General features: G+C 37.8%; 3 protein-coding genes across 3 annotated transcripts; 1 reads left to right on the top strand and 2 right to left on the bottom strand.

Moving 5' to 3' along the window:
- Positions 1–5,305: 5,305 nt before the first annotated feature.
- Positions 5,306–9,272, bottom strand: LOC139947390 (uncharacterized). Its single transcript, XM_071945294.1, has 4 exons — positions 8,990–9,272; positions 8,391–8,522; positions 7,036–7,192; positions 5,306–6,146 (listed from the first exon to the last, which is right to left on the bottom strand). Exons 1-4 carry the CDS (start codon positions 9,093–9,095, stop codon positions 6,065–6,067), a joined length of 477 nt encoding a protein of 158 aa, XP_071801395.1. The 5' UTR covers positions 9,096–9,272; the 3' UTR covers positions 5,306–6,064.
- A 1,020-nt stretch (positions 9,273–10,292) lies between these two features.
- Positions 10,293–13,702, bottom strand: LOC139947218 (uncharacterized). Its single transcript, XM_071945089.1, has 4 exons — positions 13,460–13,702; positions 12,971–13,102; positions 12,306–12,462; positions 10,293–11,665 (listed from the first exon to the last, which is right to left on the bottom strand). Exons 1-4 carry the CDS (start codon positions 13,563–13,565, stop codon positions 11,584–11,586), a joined length of 477 nt encoding a protein of 158 aa, XP_071801190.1. The 5' UTR covers positions 13,566–13,702; the 3' UTR covers positions 10,293–11,583.
- A 2,534-nt stretch (positions 13,703–16,236) lies between these two features.
- Positions 16,237–18,979, top strand: LOC139947145 (uncharacterized). Its single transcript, XM_071945002.1, has 4 exons — positions 16,237–16,486; positions 17,081–17,212; positions 17,554–17,710; positions 18,184–18,979. Exons 1-4 carry the CDS (start codon positions 16,390–16,392, stop codon positions 18,269–18,271), a joined length of 474 nt encoding a protein of 157 aa, XP_071801103.1. The 5' UTR covers positions 16,237–16,389; the 3' UTR covers positions 18,272–18,979.
- The last annotated feature ends 616 nt before the right edge of the window (positions 18,980–19,595 follow it).

Below are 19,595 nucleotides of genomic sequence, written 5' to 3'. Positions count from 1 at the left end.
ACAAGTGCTACGGTCGTAGAAGACCCATCGTTCACCATGCCCCGATGTCCACAATGATGTTCCAACGGCCAAGTTGAATGTGTCGACGATTCACGCCCTCTGTTGGCCGAAGTAAAGTCAATCATGCAATGCTTTAAGAGGTGGAAGAGGGATAAAAGCTGCTTGTCTCTCGACTACGTCGTGACTTCTGGTCAGTGCAGGCTCTACGATGTAAAGGCTGGAGACTTGAAGGCAGTTGATCAGCCAGGCTGCGTAGGCCGTAGCTAGACCAATATTGAGTTATTCTTATTTTCAAATTTATTTTGACCAATCAGAAAAGAAGTCACTTTATTAGTTTACGATGTTTAAAAAAAGTCAGTAATATTAATAATGATAACACTAAGTTCCTACGTTTCTGTGTTGAATATTTTCTTCAGACCTGCCATGTTGAATCGTCAGCAACTTATGTTTTTAAAGGCAGTGGACACTATTGGTAATTACTCAAAATAATTATTGTCATAAAACCTTACTTGGCAACAAGTAATGGGGAGAGGTTGATAATACAAAACATTGCGAGAATCGGCCTCCTCTGAAATGACGTAGTTTTGAAGAGAGAAGTAATTTTCCACGAATTTTATTTCGAGAACTCAAGTTTATTAGAACTTGAGGTCTCGAAATCAAGCTTCTGAAAGCACACAAATTAGTGTGACAAGGGTGTTTTTCTTTTCTTTCAGAGTAATCGCGCAACTCCGACGACCGATCGAGGTCAAGTTTTCACAGGTTTGTTATTTTATGCATAATGTTGAGATACACAAAGTGAGAAGACTTCTCTTTGACAATTACCAATTGTGTACACTGTCTTTAAACTGAGGGGTGTAAAATGAGCCAACCTACATAGACTTTTCATAACGTCATTCCACCATGCAAAGTTTCAAATCCTACTTAGTGACTATAATGCCTGCAATAAAAATACTTATAATAATCGATTTTTATATAACTTTGTATCACAACCCGAAGGGCGTCTCAAAGCGCTACACATCATTTAACCTTGTCACTAGGTCTTATTTCATTCCTTATACCATGTCAGCTCCCTGGGGATTATACAGCCGGTGCTGCGAGTTACCACGCTCTAAGCTAATCATTCACATAAACCATCTCTGCCCTCACAGGTACCCATATTTTTACCCCTGGGTGGAGAGAAGCAATCATTATTGTAAAGTGTCTTGATCAAGAACACACAGGTTAACCCTAAAAACTTGAGCCAGATGCTCTGACCCGCTGGGCCACGACACCCGCAATAATACAGAAAAAAAACATCCACAAAATACAAACTTCTTTAATGCATTAGAAAATATTATGCCTCCTGTAACAATTTACTCACCAAAACTGGCATTCGAAGAAGTGCATTTCCCATTGTCTGACACATGACTGTTGTTCTGTAGAGCAAGCTGGATATCAAACACAATTGTAATTTGTGTTATTTCAAAAATACCTCTACAGTCGTTGTCAAAATTTGGAGAAAAAAATGATGTATAATACAAAAAACACGATAAATAAGTACAAGTGTAGATGAAATTAGCAAATACCTGACAAGTCCTTGGTACTGCAGTTGCGTCGTAATACGAAACATAGCTGCCTACTTGTCATTTTCGGTATCAAGAACTCTGGAAGCCGCCCTAAAACTTTGAAATTCGTATGCAGGGATATGCCAGGATGATTTAGGTACAAATTATGTTTCTCTAGCATTTTTAGTTCCGGAATGAATCAAACGTATAGCTGAAGGTTTTTATAAGTCCGGGCTTTTTTTCAATCCAATGTTCACCACGTGCCGTGTGTATCATGCATTAAATGCCTTACATCTCGTAGGTGTGTCGGTTCCACTCCCTGACCTTTAGCCTCGCTTTGAAAACAACCATAGCACTAAGTTTAGTACGAGCGAAAAGCCCTTGAAATTTTCATTCCAGTGGTGCTAAACTTGTTAAGATTGAGTAATGATTTGGGGTCAAATTTATCCGTCGAACTTTTGATTTTCTTTGTGCACAAAAATCCCGTAGTGAGGCTTGTTGAGTTTGTTTCGGAGCACAGCTGCCTACTTGTCATTTTTGGTATCAAGAACTCTGGAAGCCGCCCTAAAACTTTAAAATTCGTATGCAGGGATATGCCAGGATGATTTAGGTACAAATTCTGTTTCCCTAGCATTTTTAGTTCCAGAATGAATCTAAAGTATAGCAGAAGGTTTTTATAAGTCCGGGCTTTTTTTTCAATGAATATATTTTTTTTCTCCAATGTTCACCACGTGCCGTGTGTATTATGCATTAAATGCCTTACATCTCGGGGTGTGTCGGTTACACTCCCTGACCTCTAGCCTCGCTTTTAAAATCACCATAGCACTAAGCGTAGTACGAGAGGAAAGCCCTTGAAATTGTCCTTCCAGAGGTGCTAAACTTGTTAAGATTGAGTAATGATTTGGGGTCAAATTTATCCGTCGAACTTTTGATTTTCTCTGTGCACAAAAATCCCGTAGTGAGGCTTGTTGAGACTTGTCATTTTCGGTATCAAGAATTCTGGAAGCCGCCATAAAACATTGAAATTCGTAATCGGGGACATGCCAGGATGATTTTGGTACAAATTCCGTATTTCTAGCATTTTTTGTTCCAGAATGAATCAAGAGTATAGCTGAAGGTTTTTATAAGTCCGGGCTTTTTTTTTCAATGAATATTTTTTTTCTCCAATGTTCACCATGTGCCGTGTGTATCATGCATTAGATGCCCTGAATTTTGGGTGTGAGTCGGTTCCACTCCTTTAACTCTAGCCTCGTTTTTGGAACTCACCATAGCATTGAGAGGAAAGCCCTTGGAAATGTCCTTCCATTGGTGCTAAGCTTGTTTAGATTGAGCCTTGATTTGGGTTCAAATTTATCCGTCGAACTTGAAATTCGTATTTAGGGACATGCCAGGATGATTTAGGTACAGATTCCGTCTTTCTAGCAATTTTAGTTCCAGAATGAATCAAGAGTATAGCTGAAGGTTTTTATAAGTCCGGTTGTTTTTCAATGAATATATTATGTTTTTTCCAATGTTCACCACGTGAGGGAAGTTTTGTACAAAGCTATTGATGGATGTGGCAAGTGATGCGGCAAGTCGTTCCATAATGATGGGGGCAGCAGAAGTAAACGATCTTTCACCCTATGATGTTTTGGCAAGGGGTTTCCTTAAAAGATGTTGTTATTAGATCGCATATTCTGGCCGTTAGAAAAATGGGGTTGGAGTCCTTCTTAGAGATATGGTGGTAAAGTTCCTTTTGATAAGTGATAGACATACACAAGGATATTGAAGATGATTCTGTTCTTAATGGGTAGCCAATGTAGATCTTGTAGGATAGGTGTGATGTGTACTCTAGTGTTAAATCGGGTTAGGCCTACAATTCAAGCGGCAATATTTTGAAGGCGAGACAAGCGGTAAATTTGATAATTAGCCAGACCATAAAGTAGATATCCCTATCATATTCACTCTTCTACTTCAATCTTCTTCTTTCGTTTGTTCTCTGTGCCAAGTGGAACATTGAATGAAATTCAGATGGTTAAAGACATGCACTGGACACTATTGTTAGTTACTTAAACAATTTGTTAGCATAGAAACTTATTTAGTAGCAAGCACTTGAGAGCTGTTGATAGTATAAAACATTGTAAGCAACGGCTCCCTCTGAAGTTACATAGTTTTCGAGAAAGAAGTAATTTTCCACTCAAATAACTATATGACGAGAACTCAGAATTCGATTTTCAGGTCCCGAAAACAAGCATCTGAAAGCACACAGCTTCGTGTGACAAGGGTGTATTTTCTTCCATTATTATCCCGCAACTTCGACGATCAAATGAGTTAAAATTCTCACAGGTTCGTTATTGTGTGCATATTGTGTAGATACACCAAGTGAAAAGACTGGTCTTTGACAATTACCAAAGTTGTTTAGCTAGTTACTTTAATTTTAAGTCAGGGTGTCCGTATGCCTGCTTGCACTTTGGTGGTCTGAAGTCAGGGTTGTCATGAATGATGTGGTTATTTGTTTGAGGGCTGCTACCTCTGACAATGACCTGTTAGCTCCGGCGATGGATAAACAAGGCGTTACGGCCCAATTGGTTTAAATGTTTACACAAAAAAATGCTCACAGTTTTGCAGTGTCGGGCTGCAGCAAAGGGTGCGACCGAAACGGTGAAAAACAATTATGGCTGTTCCCAATTGTTGTTCTCGATCTTTTGTCAAAAAGTATACCTAGAATCAACACTTTCATTGGAAGTTACTTTGATAGTCTACAATCTATGTAAGGAAACCATTTTTTATTATGATAAATTGGGATAATATTAGTGCCTGCACCTGTAATCAAATTCAAAAATATGTTTATCACGATCCTCGTCCATCATATTTTGTGACCCAATCTATCAAAATAAAAATGCCGCTCCGCTCTTGATTTTGTTTTCATCCGATATTAAAAAACCGGTCATCCTTTGAATTACTCACGTCACACACACCCGGCACCCGTTTTTTTTACAGTTTTAATGGAGTTTCACAAACTATCCAGTTTGTGAGTACAGATTTTACGGTTGAACTATTTTATCGGCTTCTTGTTTGTGTTTGTGTTGAAAAGGGTGACGTTTTCGGTCCATCTGTATTGTCACTTTTTCTCAGAATTCTTCACAGAATTGAAAAAGATTGAGGTTTACATTATTATAAATACATTGTATATATATTTGTTGTTTGCGTATAACACCGGCATGTGTATGTATCTACTTGTCAGGTAGAGTTTGTTCTTTAGAGAACTGTCTTTCTATATTCTACTACCGCGGAGTAGATTTATCTGATTGTTCGGGAGAGTTCTCAGTTCTGAAAAGAACTGTCCTGCTTTTTAACCATTTTACCTGGGGGAAGGTACAGAAACTCGGCTGGGATTACTACTGTAGCTTATAGGATCGTTATTAACTGTATTGTATACCGCGAAGTGGGTTCTTAAAGGAACACGTTGCCTCGGATCGGACAAGTTTGTCTATGAAAAGCGTTTGAAACCGTTTGTTATGAAATGCATATGGTTAGAAAGATGTTTTAAAAGTAGAACATAATGATCCACATAAGTATCACTCACGGTTTTCATTTTACTTTGCGAACTTACACGGTCGGCCATTAAATGGGAGTCAAATTTTTGACTCCCATAAATGGCCGACCGTGTTTGTTGACGAGGTAAAACGAAAACCACGCAATTTCAAGGCATATTTGTGTAGATCATTGTATTCTACTTTTACAACATCTTTCTACCCATATTGATTTTATAACAAACGGTTACAAAACGCTTTTCAAAGACCAACTCGACCGATCCAAGGCAACGTGTTCCTTTAAATTGGTTTCAACGTTTCGACTAGCTTGCTCTATAGTCATCGTCAGGAGACGGTCAGGAGACAGTTGTCCCAGGCCAGCTGGTGATATTAATTTAGGCCCCAGTGAGTCACTTAGCCATATGTCCACATGTTTAAGGACAGCTGGAATTCCATCATTTATAATGCCATTTGTTCTGTAATAATTCGAAATGATTCTCATTAACATCAAATGAAATTAACAATAATTAGTTTAATATTCTTCTGACCAACCATCATACGTGGTAGTAGGGCTAGTTACAATACAATAATTCCCAAACGATAACAAAGAGAACAAAATAATATTAATAAATAATAATAGTGGCTTCCTATATGGCGCGCATATCATGTTTGTAACATTTTCCTGCAAGGTGTGTGGGCTACGTTTGAATTATGAGACCTACCCTTTTGCATGGCATAAACGAGTAACGACAGTTACATACGGAGTAAAGCAAAACATATCTGTTCATTGTCAGAGGGTCAAATTTCATGCATATCAGCCAATTTATTTGTTGTCAGCTATGTGAGAATTAAGTTCAAAATGTACACCATCTTAAATAAATTGAAAATGTAATGGGAGCAACTGTATTTGTTAAGGGGGGTCCGAAACAGCATTTACGCCCATCGTGACGGACACCAAAGTGCAACCCCCTTATTGACACACCGTGAATGATAGAGGGCGCCAATAGATTAAGCTGGTTGGTTATGTTTGTTGACGGCTGCTATGTAGTACTTGTACCCATCTGGATTCTTTCTGAAGATAGTCACTTGACTGCGAAAACAAAAAAAGATAATATTAATTGTTACAAAGGTTAGTTGTGGTTGGCTGTTCTTGTTGCCCTGCATTGGCCTGTATGGCACAAACGAATTTCTAACATTCCCAAAACCCGTGGTCACAACGTTTCTCGAGCCGATTTCGGCCCGAGCAGCGTCAATTGTAATATTTATTATTATTGTGGTTGGCGAATACAGACAAAAAAAAAAAAAAAAAAAAAAAAAGACCGCCGGTTTCGCCTGCAATTATGTCCTCATGCAATACAATCCGGAAGACATTATTGTAAATACAATCATGTCTGCCGGACGGTTTTGCATATGCAATCGTGTCCGCCTGGACGCTGCTGCATAATGCAATTGTGTCCGCCCGACTACCAACTTATGGGTGTTGGATGCCATAGGCCCTGTACGGACATTGTTCAAGATTGATGCTTGGACGTTTGGAAAATAACACTGACGAAGGGGAGTTTTTATTTGGGAGGGTGAATAAACTCACCTACCTTGGGCCTCCCCATATCAAATTGAGTTTGCAAGTTTAGGAGTCAATTGATAATTTCCCTTAATTTTTTACTTAAGTGTGAATCACTACAGCATTTTGCATTGTATCCTACGGAAGCTTCTTCAGTGAGGTGCACCCCTCGTTGCGATATGTAATTACGTAGTACGTGTATGAATAATGGGTGCGTTCGTTTAGCTTGCCTGAGTCGACCCCGGTGTGTGGCGTGTTTTTTTTTTCCAGGACAAACGTGGGTATTTATCTGCACAGGTTCGTCCTGGAAAAAAAACACGCCACACACCGGGGTCGACTCTGGAAAGCTAAACGAACGCACCCAGTATACAGAGCCCTCAAGAGCTAGAAGTAGAAATATTTGCATGGGTATACTTACGTAGCACCGACGTACTTTTCACCCAACTCGTTGAGAAACTCGAAATGAAACAAACTGTACACTAAATTCGCATCTTGATCCATAGGTTCCACCACCTTGAAGTTTACTTCGATGTGAGATGCTCTCTCAGTGAAAACCTCCACAATGGTTCGTATCTCTACAGTTATCAAAATAAGAAATGAAATATTAGTTTACAATTCTCATGTTATACTTATAGTTTTTTACTAATCCATTGTCTGGTCTCAATTACTGTCGGTCTTAAATTTTGATCTGTGTCTGTTTGGTGTGTAATGTTGTGTGATATTGTTCCCGTGTGGTTGTCTGTTCGAAAGCGAAAAGTACAAAAGCATTTATTATCAGGGCCCAATTTCATGCCTCTGCTTAACGCAGAATTCTGCGCTTACGATCACGATTCCCCACTTACGTGCAAGCGCCGAATTTCTGCGATAGCCGTGTAAGCGTAGAATGCCTAGTAAAGTGAAGTACGCACGCGCAGAAGCCCAAATTCGCCGCTAACCCCTGAAATACGCTTGCCGTTAGCACAGAATACCCTGCTTCCGTAAGCGCCGATTCCGTGCTTACGGTAAGCAGAGCCATGAAATTGGGCCCTGGTCAATTGTTCCCTACCATGCTGGCTCCATCTACGTCCGCTCTGTTACTCAAGTTTCAATAATGCAGTGTGTTGTTCAATCAATTATTTGTGATCATCGACATATCTGTATCGTTACCCAGAGTCAGTATGAAATATATAATGTTGTTATAGCTGTAACATCCCCCCCCCAAAAAAAAAAAGAAGAAAAAAAAGAATAATAACAATAAATAAATAAATAAATAAATAAATAAATAAATAAATAAATAAATAAATAAATAATAATAATAATAATAATAATAATAATAATAATAATAATAATAATAATAATAATATTAAAACATATAAAAAAAGATTTAAAAAAAAAAAAAAAAAAAAGACAGATACATTTTTTTAAAGCTAAAACTGTTAACTTTTTTAAAATTAAAACCGATATAGCAATCTCACAGTGAAACTATAATCAGAACATATTGGATTCCACTCTCATTTAAAATGGCTGCAGCTCGTTGACTGCCTGAAGGTATTTTCAAAGATTAGTAAAAAAATAAGTAAACCTACTCCAATATACTGCAAAGTTTTCTGGTTTATACTGTACACAGCTCTCCATTGCTCGTACTAAAAACCAAGTAAGTTTTATGCTAAGAATTATTTGGGGTAATTAAGACTCTTTTAAATTAAAATTACTTCTAAAGCTCACACAAGTTTAAGTTGTAATCATGTGAATTAGTGTCTGACAGAAAGACTTAAATAATAAGTAAAGGCCTACCTTCGAGTCCAACGAAGGCTGGATAACCGTCCATCAAAACCTTGGCATCCGGATCAACCACAGACATGACGCCTTCCGTATTACGTTCCAGGCTGTACTTACACAACGTTTCAACAACGGATTTAATGGTTTCTGAGAATCAAAATTAAAACACGTAAATTTTTGTGTATCTCTGTTTGGTTTAGTTTTATTGAAAAAGTACAAAATCACATACATCAGTAAATAACATCTCCGACGTAGTGAAGTTAACGACGATCCAATGTAAAACCTAAGTCAAGGCAGGTAGTAGTTAAAAAGTAGTTTTCAGAACTAAGAAGTCTCCCGAAATCCCACAAAATCTACTTCGCGGTAGTTGAATATATAAGCAAGACATTTCTCTAATGAACGTAATCTACTTGTTAAGTAGACACATTCATCGTGGTGTTACCGCAGTTGTAATTTTACATCAATATTCCGTTTGCTCGTTTTCAACTATTGTTTTATTTACGAATTATAAGATAGTTAGAGGAAACAAGGTTCATCACAAAGTTCTTTATATAACACTGCGAAAACCGTTATCTTAAAATTTACACCATGGTCTGTCGTGTACAAATATTCACCTCGAAGTTTACTTGGTTGTTCTCTCAGTTGCTCAGTTGCATCAACCCCAGATTCATACAACACACCGACCAGCAGAAGCAGGCGAACGAGGTTGACGAGAAACATACTGCTTTGAATACTGTTGTAGACGAAGATAGTTGTTGATAACTTGTAACGCGAATGGATTTTTCGCTACTGACTTTTATAATGAAATGACTGTAAATAATTGTATGTGTAGCTTGACGATGACTACTCTATTGTCAATCACAATAAAACATTCCCATTATTTTTATCTGACTTGGCTTCCAATGCACAACTTTTACAGCAAGTTATAGACTGGTCCCCTGTATTTATCTGCAAGGATAAAGACAGGTTGCTTTTTAGAACCAGTGATTTCATTGGATACAATGATTTCATTGGATACACGTGCAGTTGACCAACATCACCGCGGACCAATCAAAACACAGATATTAAAGCTTACTGTCGGTCATCTGCATGAAGTGTCCACGTGTGTTTTATGTACAGTACATGGAATGATAGCATTGATGAATCTATGCAAGACCGCAATCAGCGCAAATCCCCCTGTCATTAAAAGTAATCAGCGCAAAATTACCTCTCCATCAATAAAACTAAACATATAATTTTTTAATCTTTTCAAAAGTTTATGTTTTAGTATTTTAAGCTACGAACAAAAAAAAGGCCAATTATTGATGAAAGAAAGAAAGAAATGAAACCTAAAAAAAAAAATTGAAAAAAAACTAATATGCTCCATGAAATGACATCATAAATCCCCAGTAGTTAAACTAAGCATTTAAACTCAATAAAATATTGTATTTTATGCTGATTGATTAGTAATTGCACAACGTATTGTAAGCCTTTTATCCATTTTGAATCTCCCTGAAGATGAACAACCAACTTTAAAATAATTCAAGTTAAAAATAAAAAAGGTTATTTTTAATCAGAAGTATGAAAATAAATAATATGTTTAAAAAGAGTTGAATGAAATATACGTATGAATTGACAACAAATCTTCTTGCGAATGCTTGCGAGGTCAAAGGTACACCTGTATGGACTCGGGCATCCGGTCAGACTGGTTGGCCTATCTGGCGTAACTCGAGCCTATACGCAGCACCATGGAGTTTTAGGCCGAGCCTAAGGCGCTGTTGGGATGGGCAAACGTATCAAGCACACACTCATTGGTCTATCCGGAAATTGCTCAGCCCAATCATACATCACAGTCATATTAACTAGCTCACGTGGTAGTAGGGCTACGTACAATAACAAATCCCAAGCAAAAACAAATAGAAAACGAAAGAAATAAACACTTAAGAAATTAATTTTGGGAGAGTATATCTATTTTATTACTATTATAGTCTCTAAATGATGTGTTTTCAAGTTAATACTCTTTGCACTTTTATGGCACAATGGTTCTCTTTATCCATTTTCTACATTTTGGAGAGTCAAATAGTTTGTCAAGAAGTAAAGTTCTAAGCTTGAGTAAAGTATTAGCTTGAGTAAATGCTAAGCTTGAGTAAAGTATTAGCTTGAGTAAATGCTAAGCTTGAGTAAAGTATTAGCTTGAGTACATTCTAAGCTTGAGTAAAGTATTAGCTTGAGTAAATTCTAAGCTTGAGTAAAGTATTAGCTTGAGTAAATGCTAAGCTTGAGTAAAGTATTAGCTTGAGTAAATGCTAAGCTTGAGTAAAGTATTAGCTTGAGTAAATTCTAAGCTTGAGTAAAGTATTAGCTTGAGTAAATGCTAAGCTTGAGTAAAGTATTAGCTTGAGTAAATGCTAAGCTTGAGTAAAGTATTAGCTTGAGTAAATGCTAAGCTTGAGTAAAGTATTAGCTTGAGTACATTCTAAGCTTGAGTAAAGTATTAGCTTGAGTCAATTCTAAGCTTGAGTAAAGTATTAGCTTGAGTAAATGCTAAGCTTGAGTAAAGTATTAGCTTGAGTAAATGCTAAGCTTGAGTAAAGTATTAGCTTGAGTAAATTCTAAGCTTGAGTAAAGTATTAGCTTGAGTAAATGCTAAGCTTGAGTAAAGTATTAGCTTGAGTAAATTCTAAGCTTGAGTAGAGTATAAGCTTGAGTAAATGCTAAGCTTGAGTAGAGTATAAGCTTGAGTAAATGCTAAGCTTGAGTAGAGTATAAGCTTGAGTAAATGCTAAGCTTGAGTAGAGTATAAGCTTGAGTCAAATCTAAGCTGAGTATTACCCTATCCATGTATCTACATAAAAACTGTGTATTGATGTCTATAAATAGCAATGATCCTGCCAACTATAACCAAAACAATAATATAGAAAGGTTTGCGGTAAACCCCATGTAATGATAATCTCTAAATGAGTTGGCGTGGTTCTGAAAAGAACCGTTGGTTTCAACTCGACGTTTCGATAAGTATTATCTGATCGTCTTCCGAAGAAATCTGGACAGAGAAAGTATTATTTTAAGCTATGACAATAAATTTTAAATTATACACATCTTAAATAGATTGTAAAGGTAATGAGAGTTGTTGTATTTGTGTGTGGGTCAGAAGCAGCATTTGACGCTCATCCGTAACAGACATCAAAGTGTAACCACCTGTTGACACCTTGGCTGTAGAGGGCGCTGTAGATTAAGCTGCTTGGTTACGTTTGTTGAAATCTGCTATGTAGTACTTGTACCCATCTGGACTCTTTCTGAAGATAGTCACTTGTCTGTGAAAAAAAAAAAAAAAAAAGTTCACAACCTTATACAATGCGACAAACTCTTCATACATAAACGGGGCCAGACTAATTTGCTTTCCAGACTCTGATCGGTTGCATTGGCCCTTTTCGAACCCACGGCTTTGGCTTTGGATTCAGGCTCCGTTCTCCCGTCATATTATTCACTAAGCACCTGCAATTATGGTCAAAACATCAGCGGGGCCAAGCTAGCCCGACGAGCCGAATCTCTGGAGCAAAAAGTGCCCTTGATTTAAATGAGATAAGAACAAGATGGCTGCACTTGGCAGGAACGGCAGCAAACAGTGCTGCTTACTGAAAAAACACAGATCGTCGGCCTCATATATATTTTTGTAGGCCCTTCAAAATAATTATTTGACAAATTTGAGACCCCCCCCAAAAAAAAAAAGAAAAAAAAAAAAAAAAAAAAAAAAAAAAAAGAAGATGGGTCACATCGTGGAAGTCAATAGGAGTCTCATGTTTTGATTGAAGTTTTAATTAGCATTTTGCACTGTATTCCACGAAAGCTTATTCATTGCGTGCCATTACTAGTACGTGTGTAAATAATATAAAGCGACCCCAAGATTTCATAGTATAAGACGATGAAAAATATTACGGGTTTACATTTACTTACGTTGCATCGTTGTACTTTTCACCGGCTTCGTTGAAAAACTTCACGTGAAACAAACTCCAGACTAAATTTGCATCTTTATCCATAGGTTTCGCCTCCTTGATGTCAACATCGATGTGAGCTGCTTTCTCGGGGAAAACCTCCACAATAGTTCGTATCTCTACAATTAGAAAAATATTAATAACTATTATCATTATTTTATTATTGTATTCGGCTTAACGAGAAGAACAATACAAAAATGCATGAACCCAACAAAACAAAGCAGCAAAGACAAAACTCCCTCTTCGCACAAGTTGTGTGCTTTCTGCAGATGCCTGGAACTGAGGTCTCGAATTCAATTCAAATATCAAGTTACTTCAGAGGGAGCCGTTTCTCACAACGATAATACTATTAAGTAAGTTTTATGCTTACAACTATGTTAAGTAGTTGTCCTGTGACGTCTCGAAATCTGAAAGCAAACATTACTTCGTGTGACAATGGTGTTTTTCTTCCTTTATTATCCCGCAACTTCGATGACCAATTGAGCACATATTTTAAGAGATATGTTGCGATACATCAAGTGAGAAGACTGGTCTTGACAATTACCAAAGGTGGTCAGTGTCTTTAAGTTTTTTTTTTTTTAATTGAGTTTGTGTATGACAGAATAACAAAATAGAAAGGAGGCTTACCGTCAAATCCAACAAATGCTGGATAACCGTCCACCAATGCTCTGGCGTCCGGATCAATCATGGTCATGACGCCATCTGTATTATGCTCCATGCTGTACTTGCATACTGTCTCAACAACGGCTTTAATGGCGTCTGGGAATCAAAAGTAAATCACATCCATTGGTTTTATCTCTGATTGATTTAAGTATTGTTTGAAGCCTTTCATGGTGTAGATAAATAGAAAACGGCGAGACTAAACAGGCTCTTTTCAGCGCCAACACTCGCACTAAAGAGATTCATACATTTTATGTTTACACTGCGAAAACTTTGGTCCTTTTCGAAACCACGGCTTCGGTTGTGGATTCGGCTTCTCTGAAGCCCTGTTACTTTATACGCAAAGCACGCGCAATATTATTGTCAAACAACCGCGGAGCCTAGCTAGCCTGAGCCGAATCCGAAGCCGTGGTTTCGAAAAAGGGCCCTAAAATTTAAACCACAGCTTATGTTCACCTTTAAGTTGAATCGCTTGTTCCCCCAGATGTTCATCTGCATCTACACTTGATTGAGTCAACACACCGACTAGCAGGAGCAGGGGTACGAGGTTGACGACAAACATACTGCTTTTGAATCTTGCTAAGGATTTTGTTGTAGAGAAAGACAGTTTTGAAAACTCGTAAAAAACGTGGACTTTGATATGAATGTGACTGCACTAAACGCAATGACTGTGGATACTCGTATTCTATTAGATGACTTGGCCTGCACCGCACAACTTTTATAGCAGTTAGACTGGTACTTGCTTTTCAGAACCAGTGATTACATTGGATAAGCTTGCAGTTGACAACATCACCTCAGACCAATCAAAACACAGATAATTGAAAGCTTACTTTTGGTCGTCTGCTGCATGCAGTGTCCATTATGTGTTTTATGTACAGTAATGTACTTGCTATGTATTATAGGATTTGCGTTTCTCAAGGTGAAATGAATGTAGGTAAAAAGTGATTATATTAACATATTTTAGGCTGATGGAAGCTCTCTGGTGTTATTCATGTGACTCGAATTTTCTGACGTCAGCTGTCCAGGCAAACAACAAGGAACAAGTTCGGTAAGCAACTCCACTCGACCATAATCTGTGACGTATCTCTTGAATTGATTGAATTGATCATGTCGACCATGCGCCAGTCAATCTCCCTGTGCTCTATGGTTTCTGGATAGTCTAGTCGGTCTAGTCAAGTGTAGTCGCTCAACCGAAATTGCTCAATTATGTATCTATATATCAATAGTAACTAAGCACGATGGGGGCGCCATATCAGTGCTTGCCTCTTTTGTTCATTAGTGTTGTTACAAGTACAACCATTAATCCATGCATTACCGACAATCAGCGCAAAATCCCAAATCATTAAAACTGAACATTTTAATCTTTTCAACAAAGAAATGTTGAATATTTTAAGCTACGATACGAGCAAACAGTAGGTCATAAATGATGAAAGAAAGAACAATAAAGAAATAAATAATAAAGCTTAGGGGGGACCAATGCTCCACCAGAAAACAACAGCACAAAAAACTAAATTAGTCTGTTGTGCACAACAATATGTAATCCTTTAATCCATTTATAATCTTTCAGAATGATGAACAACCAGAACCAACTGTAATAAACATTAAAAAAATACTTTTGCTTGTTCAATTAGTAAACACGATAATTGTGTGTTATCTTCCGAAAGATGAACAACCAACTATAAACATTTAATAACAAATAATAATAATAATAATTAAAAAAAAATGTTCTGCGGGTTATTTTTCTTCTTCTTTTGTTTTCGTTTTGTTTGCATTGGCACGTGCCAGCGTTTCCAATACGATAAACCCGTAACCAATGTACACTCTCCACAAGTCAAAGTACTCTTCACCCGACCACATGCCTAGTTTAATAGCGATCTCTCGAGCATCGATTCTCTCGATTGATATTATCAACGAGCAAACGAAAGCCAACATAATGTTGGTAGTAAAATGGCGCCCTCATCTTTCTTCGATTGTATTTATATCTATGCATGAGCAAGTTAGAGCGAGGGACTAAAACTAGTCGACCATTGAACGATTTTGCCTGGTACCCATGATGTGTTGCATGCGTATGGGTAATCCATTATTGACTACTGTTTGACAATGGTCGCGACTCGAACTTGCGCTTGGCATTACATAGACTTGTCTGCAAGGATAAAGATTGTGACTTGCTTTTCAGAACCAAATGATGATTTCATTAGATGCAATGATTTCATTGGATAAACGTGCAGTGACGTCACTGAAGCAGCGTTTTGATTGGTCCGAGGTGACGTACTAGGTGACGTTTGGCAGCTGCACTTGCGTTCGTCTGTTTATGAATGTAGATGAAAGGTGAAGATGGACGGGGATTGACCTAGGTTAGAGGCCTCTCTCTGCGTGGCGATATTCAAGAGTCCCAAATGGTGACGTGTTCAGGCAAGGTTGTACATTGCAGATGAGAGAATGTTTTATTGTAGTTGACAAAATGAAAGAGAGTACATCGCTCTCTCTCTCTCTGGTCGACCGAGGTCGGGATCATGATGAGGCTTGCCCACCCCTTTCTATCTCTCATTCAAGGAACACGTTGCCTTGGATCGGTCGAAAGGTCTTTGAAAAGCGTTTGTAACCGTTTGTTATAAAACGCATATAATTAGAAAGATGTTTTAAAAGTAGAGTATAATGATCCACACAAGTATATATCACTCGAAATTGCACGGTTTTCCTTTTACGTCGTCAACATTTTGACTCCCATAAATGGCCGACCGTGTTAGTTCACAACGTATAAGGAAAACCATGCAATTTTGAGGCATGTTTGTGTGAATCATTATATTATACTTTAAAATTATCTATCTAACCATTTGTAATTCGTAACAAACGGTTTCAAACGCTTTTCAAAGACCAACTCGACCGATCCAAGGCAACGTGTTCCTTTAAGTTGGGAAGATCAGCTGGAGAATACATCTAGTACGCCACAGACGCCTAATATTAGTCATAATTGCGTTTGGTATCATTGCCTGGTAGGGATTATGTTGTAAACATTAAACGGTGACATTAAATTCCAAAACTTCATTTTTAATCGGGGATGAGCTAATGTTCGATCGAGCGGCAAAGTAATTACATTTTTTTTTAATAAGGAGCAAAAAAACAACTTTGGTTACTTTTTTGATGTAGATGCATGTTAGCTCTTCACTACTATAATACCTAGCATATTAATTGATTTTTTAGCATAAAATGCGAAAGGCAAATAACAATTAATAATCATTAAGTCATACATGTGACTATTTCAATCAGTCTTGCTGTGTTATCAGTTCAGTGCAGTCGCATCAGAAACATTTCCACAAAACTTAAGAGCCTCGCCATATAAACTGTATTCTGCTACAACACAATCCTTAGCAAGATTCAAAGGCAGCATGTTTCTCGTCAACCTCTTACCTCTGCTTCTGGCGGTAGGTGTGTCGACTCAATGTGGGGATGAAAATCTGACGGAAGAACCAGATAATCTTCGAGGTAAATATTAGTAAATATTGGTAGACTAATTATTTATATTAACTGTATTTTCCTGCAAGGTACAAGGTGCTTTGGTCAAGCAACCCCTTCCCTGTCTGATAAGTGCAATGTGTTCTTTTACGTGCGTTACACAACACACGGGACCAACAGCTTTACGCCCCATCCGAAGGACGAAGCATCATGGTTATAAGTGTCTTGCTTAAGGACACAGCCGTCATTTTAACAAAATTATTAATTTGTGTAACTTACTATTGAATTAATCTTAGGACTTGAGACAAGTTAAGTTCCGTAACCATACACGTTAGGACGCATTGAGCCCGTCCTCAGATCTCCAGATCATGGATTAATCCTAGCGTTTCGTGGAATCGGCTGCTGATGTGTCACGACTGGGATAGTTCATGTATCTTGCTCAGTGACGCAAGTTCCACGACCGGGACTTGAATCCACACGCTGCTGATCAGAAACACCAGAGCTTGAGTCCGGTGCTCTCCATCGCTTGGCTTATTCCCCTTTTGTGTTGGTTTGATTATTGTTCTATGTGTTCTGTATTGTATAGAGTTATCAAACGTAAGATATGTTATTTTTTATTTGCAGATGTTATTATCTCCGTTATTGAGAATGTTGTTCGTTACAGCAATGAACAAGATACGGAGGCTGTACTGAGTTTGTTCGACGAAAATGCCATGATACTGATTGACGGATTCCCGCCCTTTGTTGGACATGACGGTACTTACTATTTAAGTTTTTCAGTTATACATTAATATTCTTATCAAAAATCAACATCTAATTACTATTACATTATTCTTGTTGTCCTTCTATTGTTATTTTGTTTGGGCAGTGTGTCCAGCCCATCTCCATTAATTAGATTGTCTTATTGTCTTTATGATGTATCTTACACTATGCACAGCAAGCGCAATATTGCCAAAACAACCGCGGGGCCAAGCTAGCCGAATCCAAAGCCGAAGCCGCTGTTTCGAAAAGGCTTTATGTCTATCCCTAGGATTATCGATGCTTGTTTTACAACCCGTTTCATTTAACTGGTACCTTGTTTTCTTATATACCTGCAGAGATACGATTGGTGGCTGATAACATCGCTGAGAGAGCAGCTCGCATAGAAGACGACTATAAAGAGATCGAGGCTATGGATGAAGATGAGAACTTAGTCTACGAGAGGCATCACTTCAAGTTTTTCAACGACTTGGGTGAAAAGTACATTGAAGGGAAGTAAGTTCATCCCATTAGATAACTATTTCTCTATAAACATGGCCCAATTTCACGCTGTAAAGACAACAAATTGCTAAGCACAGAAAAGTATTGCTTAAAAGAAACACTTACCAGCCAAAATTACATTAAGTTTACACCTGCATGCTGCAGCCATCTTCTTTTTCTTGTCTCATTCACATCAAAGCAACCGAACTGAGGTCGTGTCCAATTTAGCGGCTACAGCTACATCACTACGGCTATATTTACGCGCTTAATGCATTCAGGTTTATAGGACGTCATTAGCAACACACTTAGCAACAGTCGTAGCCGTGGCTAAAGCAGCCAATTCGGATACGGCCTGAGTCTGCCTGGGAAGTAAATTAGTATGGCCCCTTTGACTTAAAATTTGTATCACATGATGAAATAAAGACTAAAATTTTAGTCAACTTCGAATAAACGTCTTTGAAAAACAATTTTTCGTTTTTTTGTCACAGTTTTCTGGCCATATTCAAGAAGACTCCGGATGGATACAAGTTCCACATACTGATGTTCAACAAACGTAATCAAGAAGAAGAAGCCTAATCTTAGGCCTATTGGTTTTACTTCGTATGTCGATCTCGACCACAGTCAAGCTGCTTCTGAATAAACAATTTGTATTGTTCTAGTTATTTTTTAGATTTAGGATTGAGAACACTTTCTCTTATAGTTTTAATTTTCAATGTATATATATCAATGGATTACAATGCGTCATGACCGCCATCTTTGATGTAAAACTCTGGAAAGTGCACGCATGACGCACTCGCTGTACGCACGACTCTCAGCCAATGATAGCTCTCCATCCATGCTTGCACAATTCATAAAAAATGGCGGCCGATGACGTCATTGCAATCCATCCATTGATTGAATAATCTTTAATACAGGTGGTGTTTATATAAAAAAAATCGGGTCCTTCGTTACAATTAATTTCAAGTCACCACTGACACCCAAAAGAAAAACACAAAATTAATAGATGGGATAAAATTACGGATGGGATGGGGTGTATCTTCCGTATTTGACAGAAAACACTTTTTTGAGTGCAAATGAAAAGTGTTTATTTATTGCACCATTGCCGATGATTATCTGTCTTGTTTGCAAATGTAAATTTTTAATTATTCCCACGAGAGGGCGCTCATCACCAAAAGTTTGCTCCCGACTTAAAAGTTATTCGTCACTTTTAACACAAGGTTACTATGATTCTTGTAGACCAATAAACAAAAGGAACAATAAAATAAAGCAGTTGATTTAAAAAATTGTTAACTGTATGTACTGTGTCTAGTATTCCATCTTAAAGCCATTATACACTTTCGGAAAAGAAAAAAAAATTTCACAGATTTACAAATAACTTACAGGGTTTACAGAGAAGGTAATGGTAAAAAACTTCTCTTGAAATATTATTCCATGAAATGCTTTACTTTTTGAGAAAACATTAAAGCAATATCAATTCTCGACAACGAGAATTACGGATTATCGTGTAAACATTACCATGACACGGCGAAATGTGCGGAAACAAGGGTGGGTTTTCCCGTTATTTTCTCCCGACTCCCGATGACCGATCGAGCCTAAATTTTCACATGTTTGTTATTTTAAGTTGTGATACATGAAGTGTGGGTCTTGGATAAAACTGTTTACCGAAAGTGTCTAATGGCTTTACTCATCTAACGAACTTCTTGGGAGGGTTACTCCATGCCATGGGATCAGTGGAGGGGCTGCAAGTATTAGTGGGAGCTGGAGCCGGTCCGGGAGACTCCTTTTTATTGCGCCTGCCTGATCTGAATATTCTACACAAATAAAATAAATAAAAAGTCTCTCTGTGTCTGAGTAATTGCATTTCGCAAAATGAGCCCTAAACTTTAGCTATTTATTTTTA

The sequence above is a fragment of the Asterias amurensis genome, chromosome 14 (genome assembly GCF_032118995.1).
Source record: "Asterias amurensis chromosome 14, ASM3211899v1".
NCBI lineage: Eukaryota > Metazoa > Echinodermata > Asteroidea > Forcipulatida > Asteriidae > Asterias > Asterias amurensis.
The sequence above is the reverse complement of the archived record's forward strand: the minus strand, read 5'-3'. Positions and strand labels throughout refer to the sequence as shown.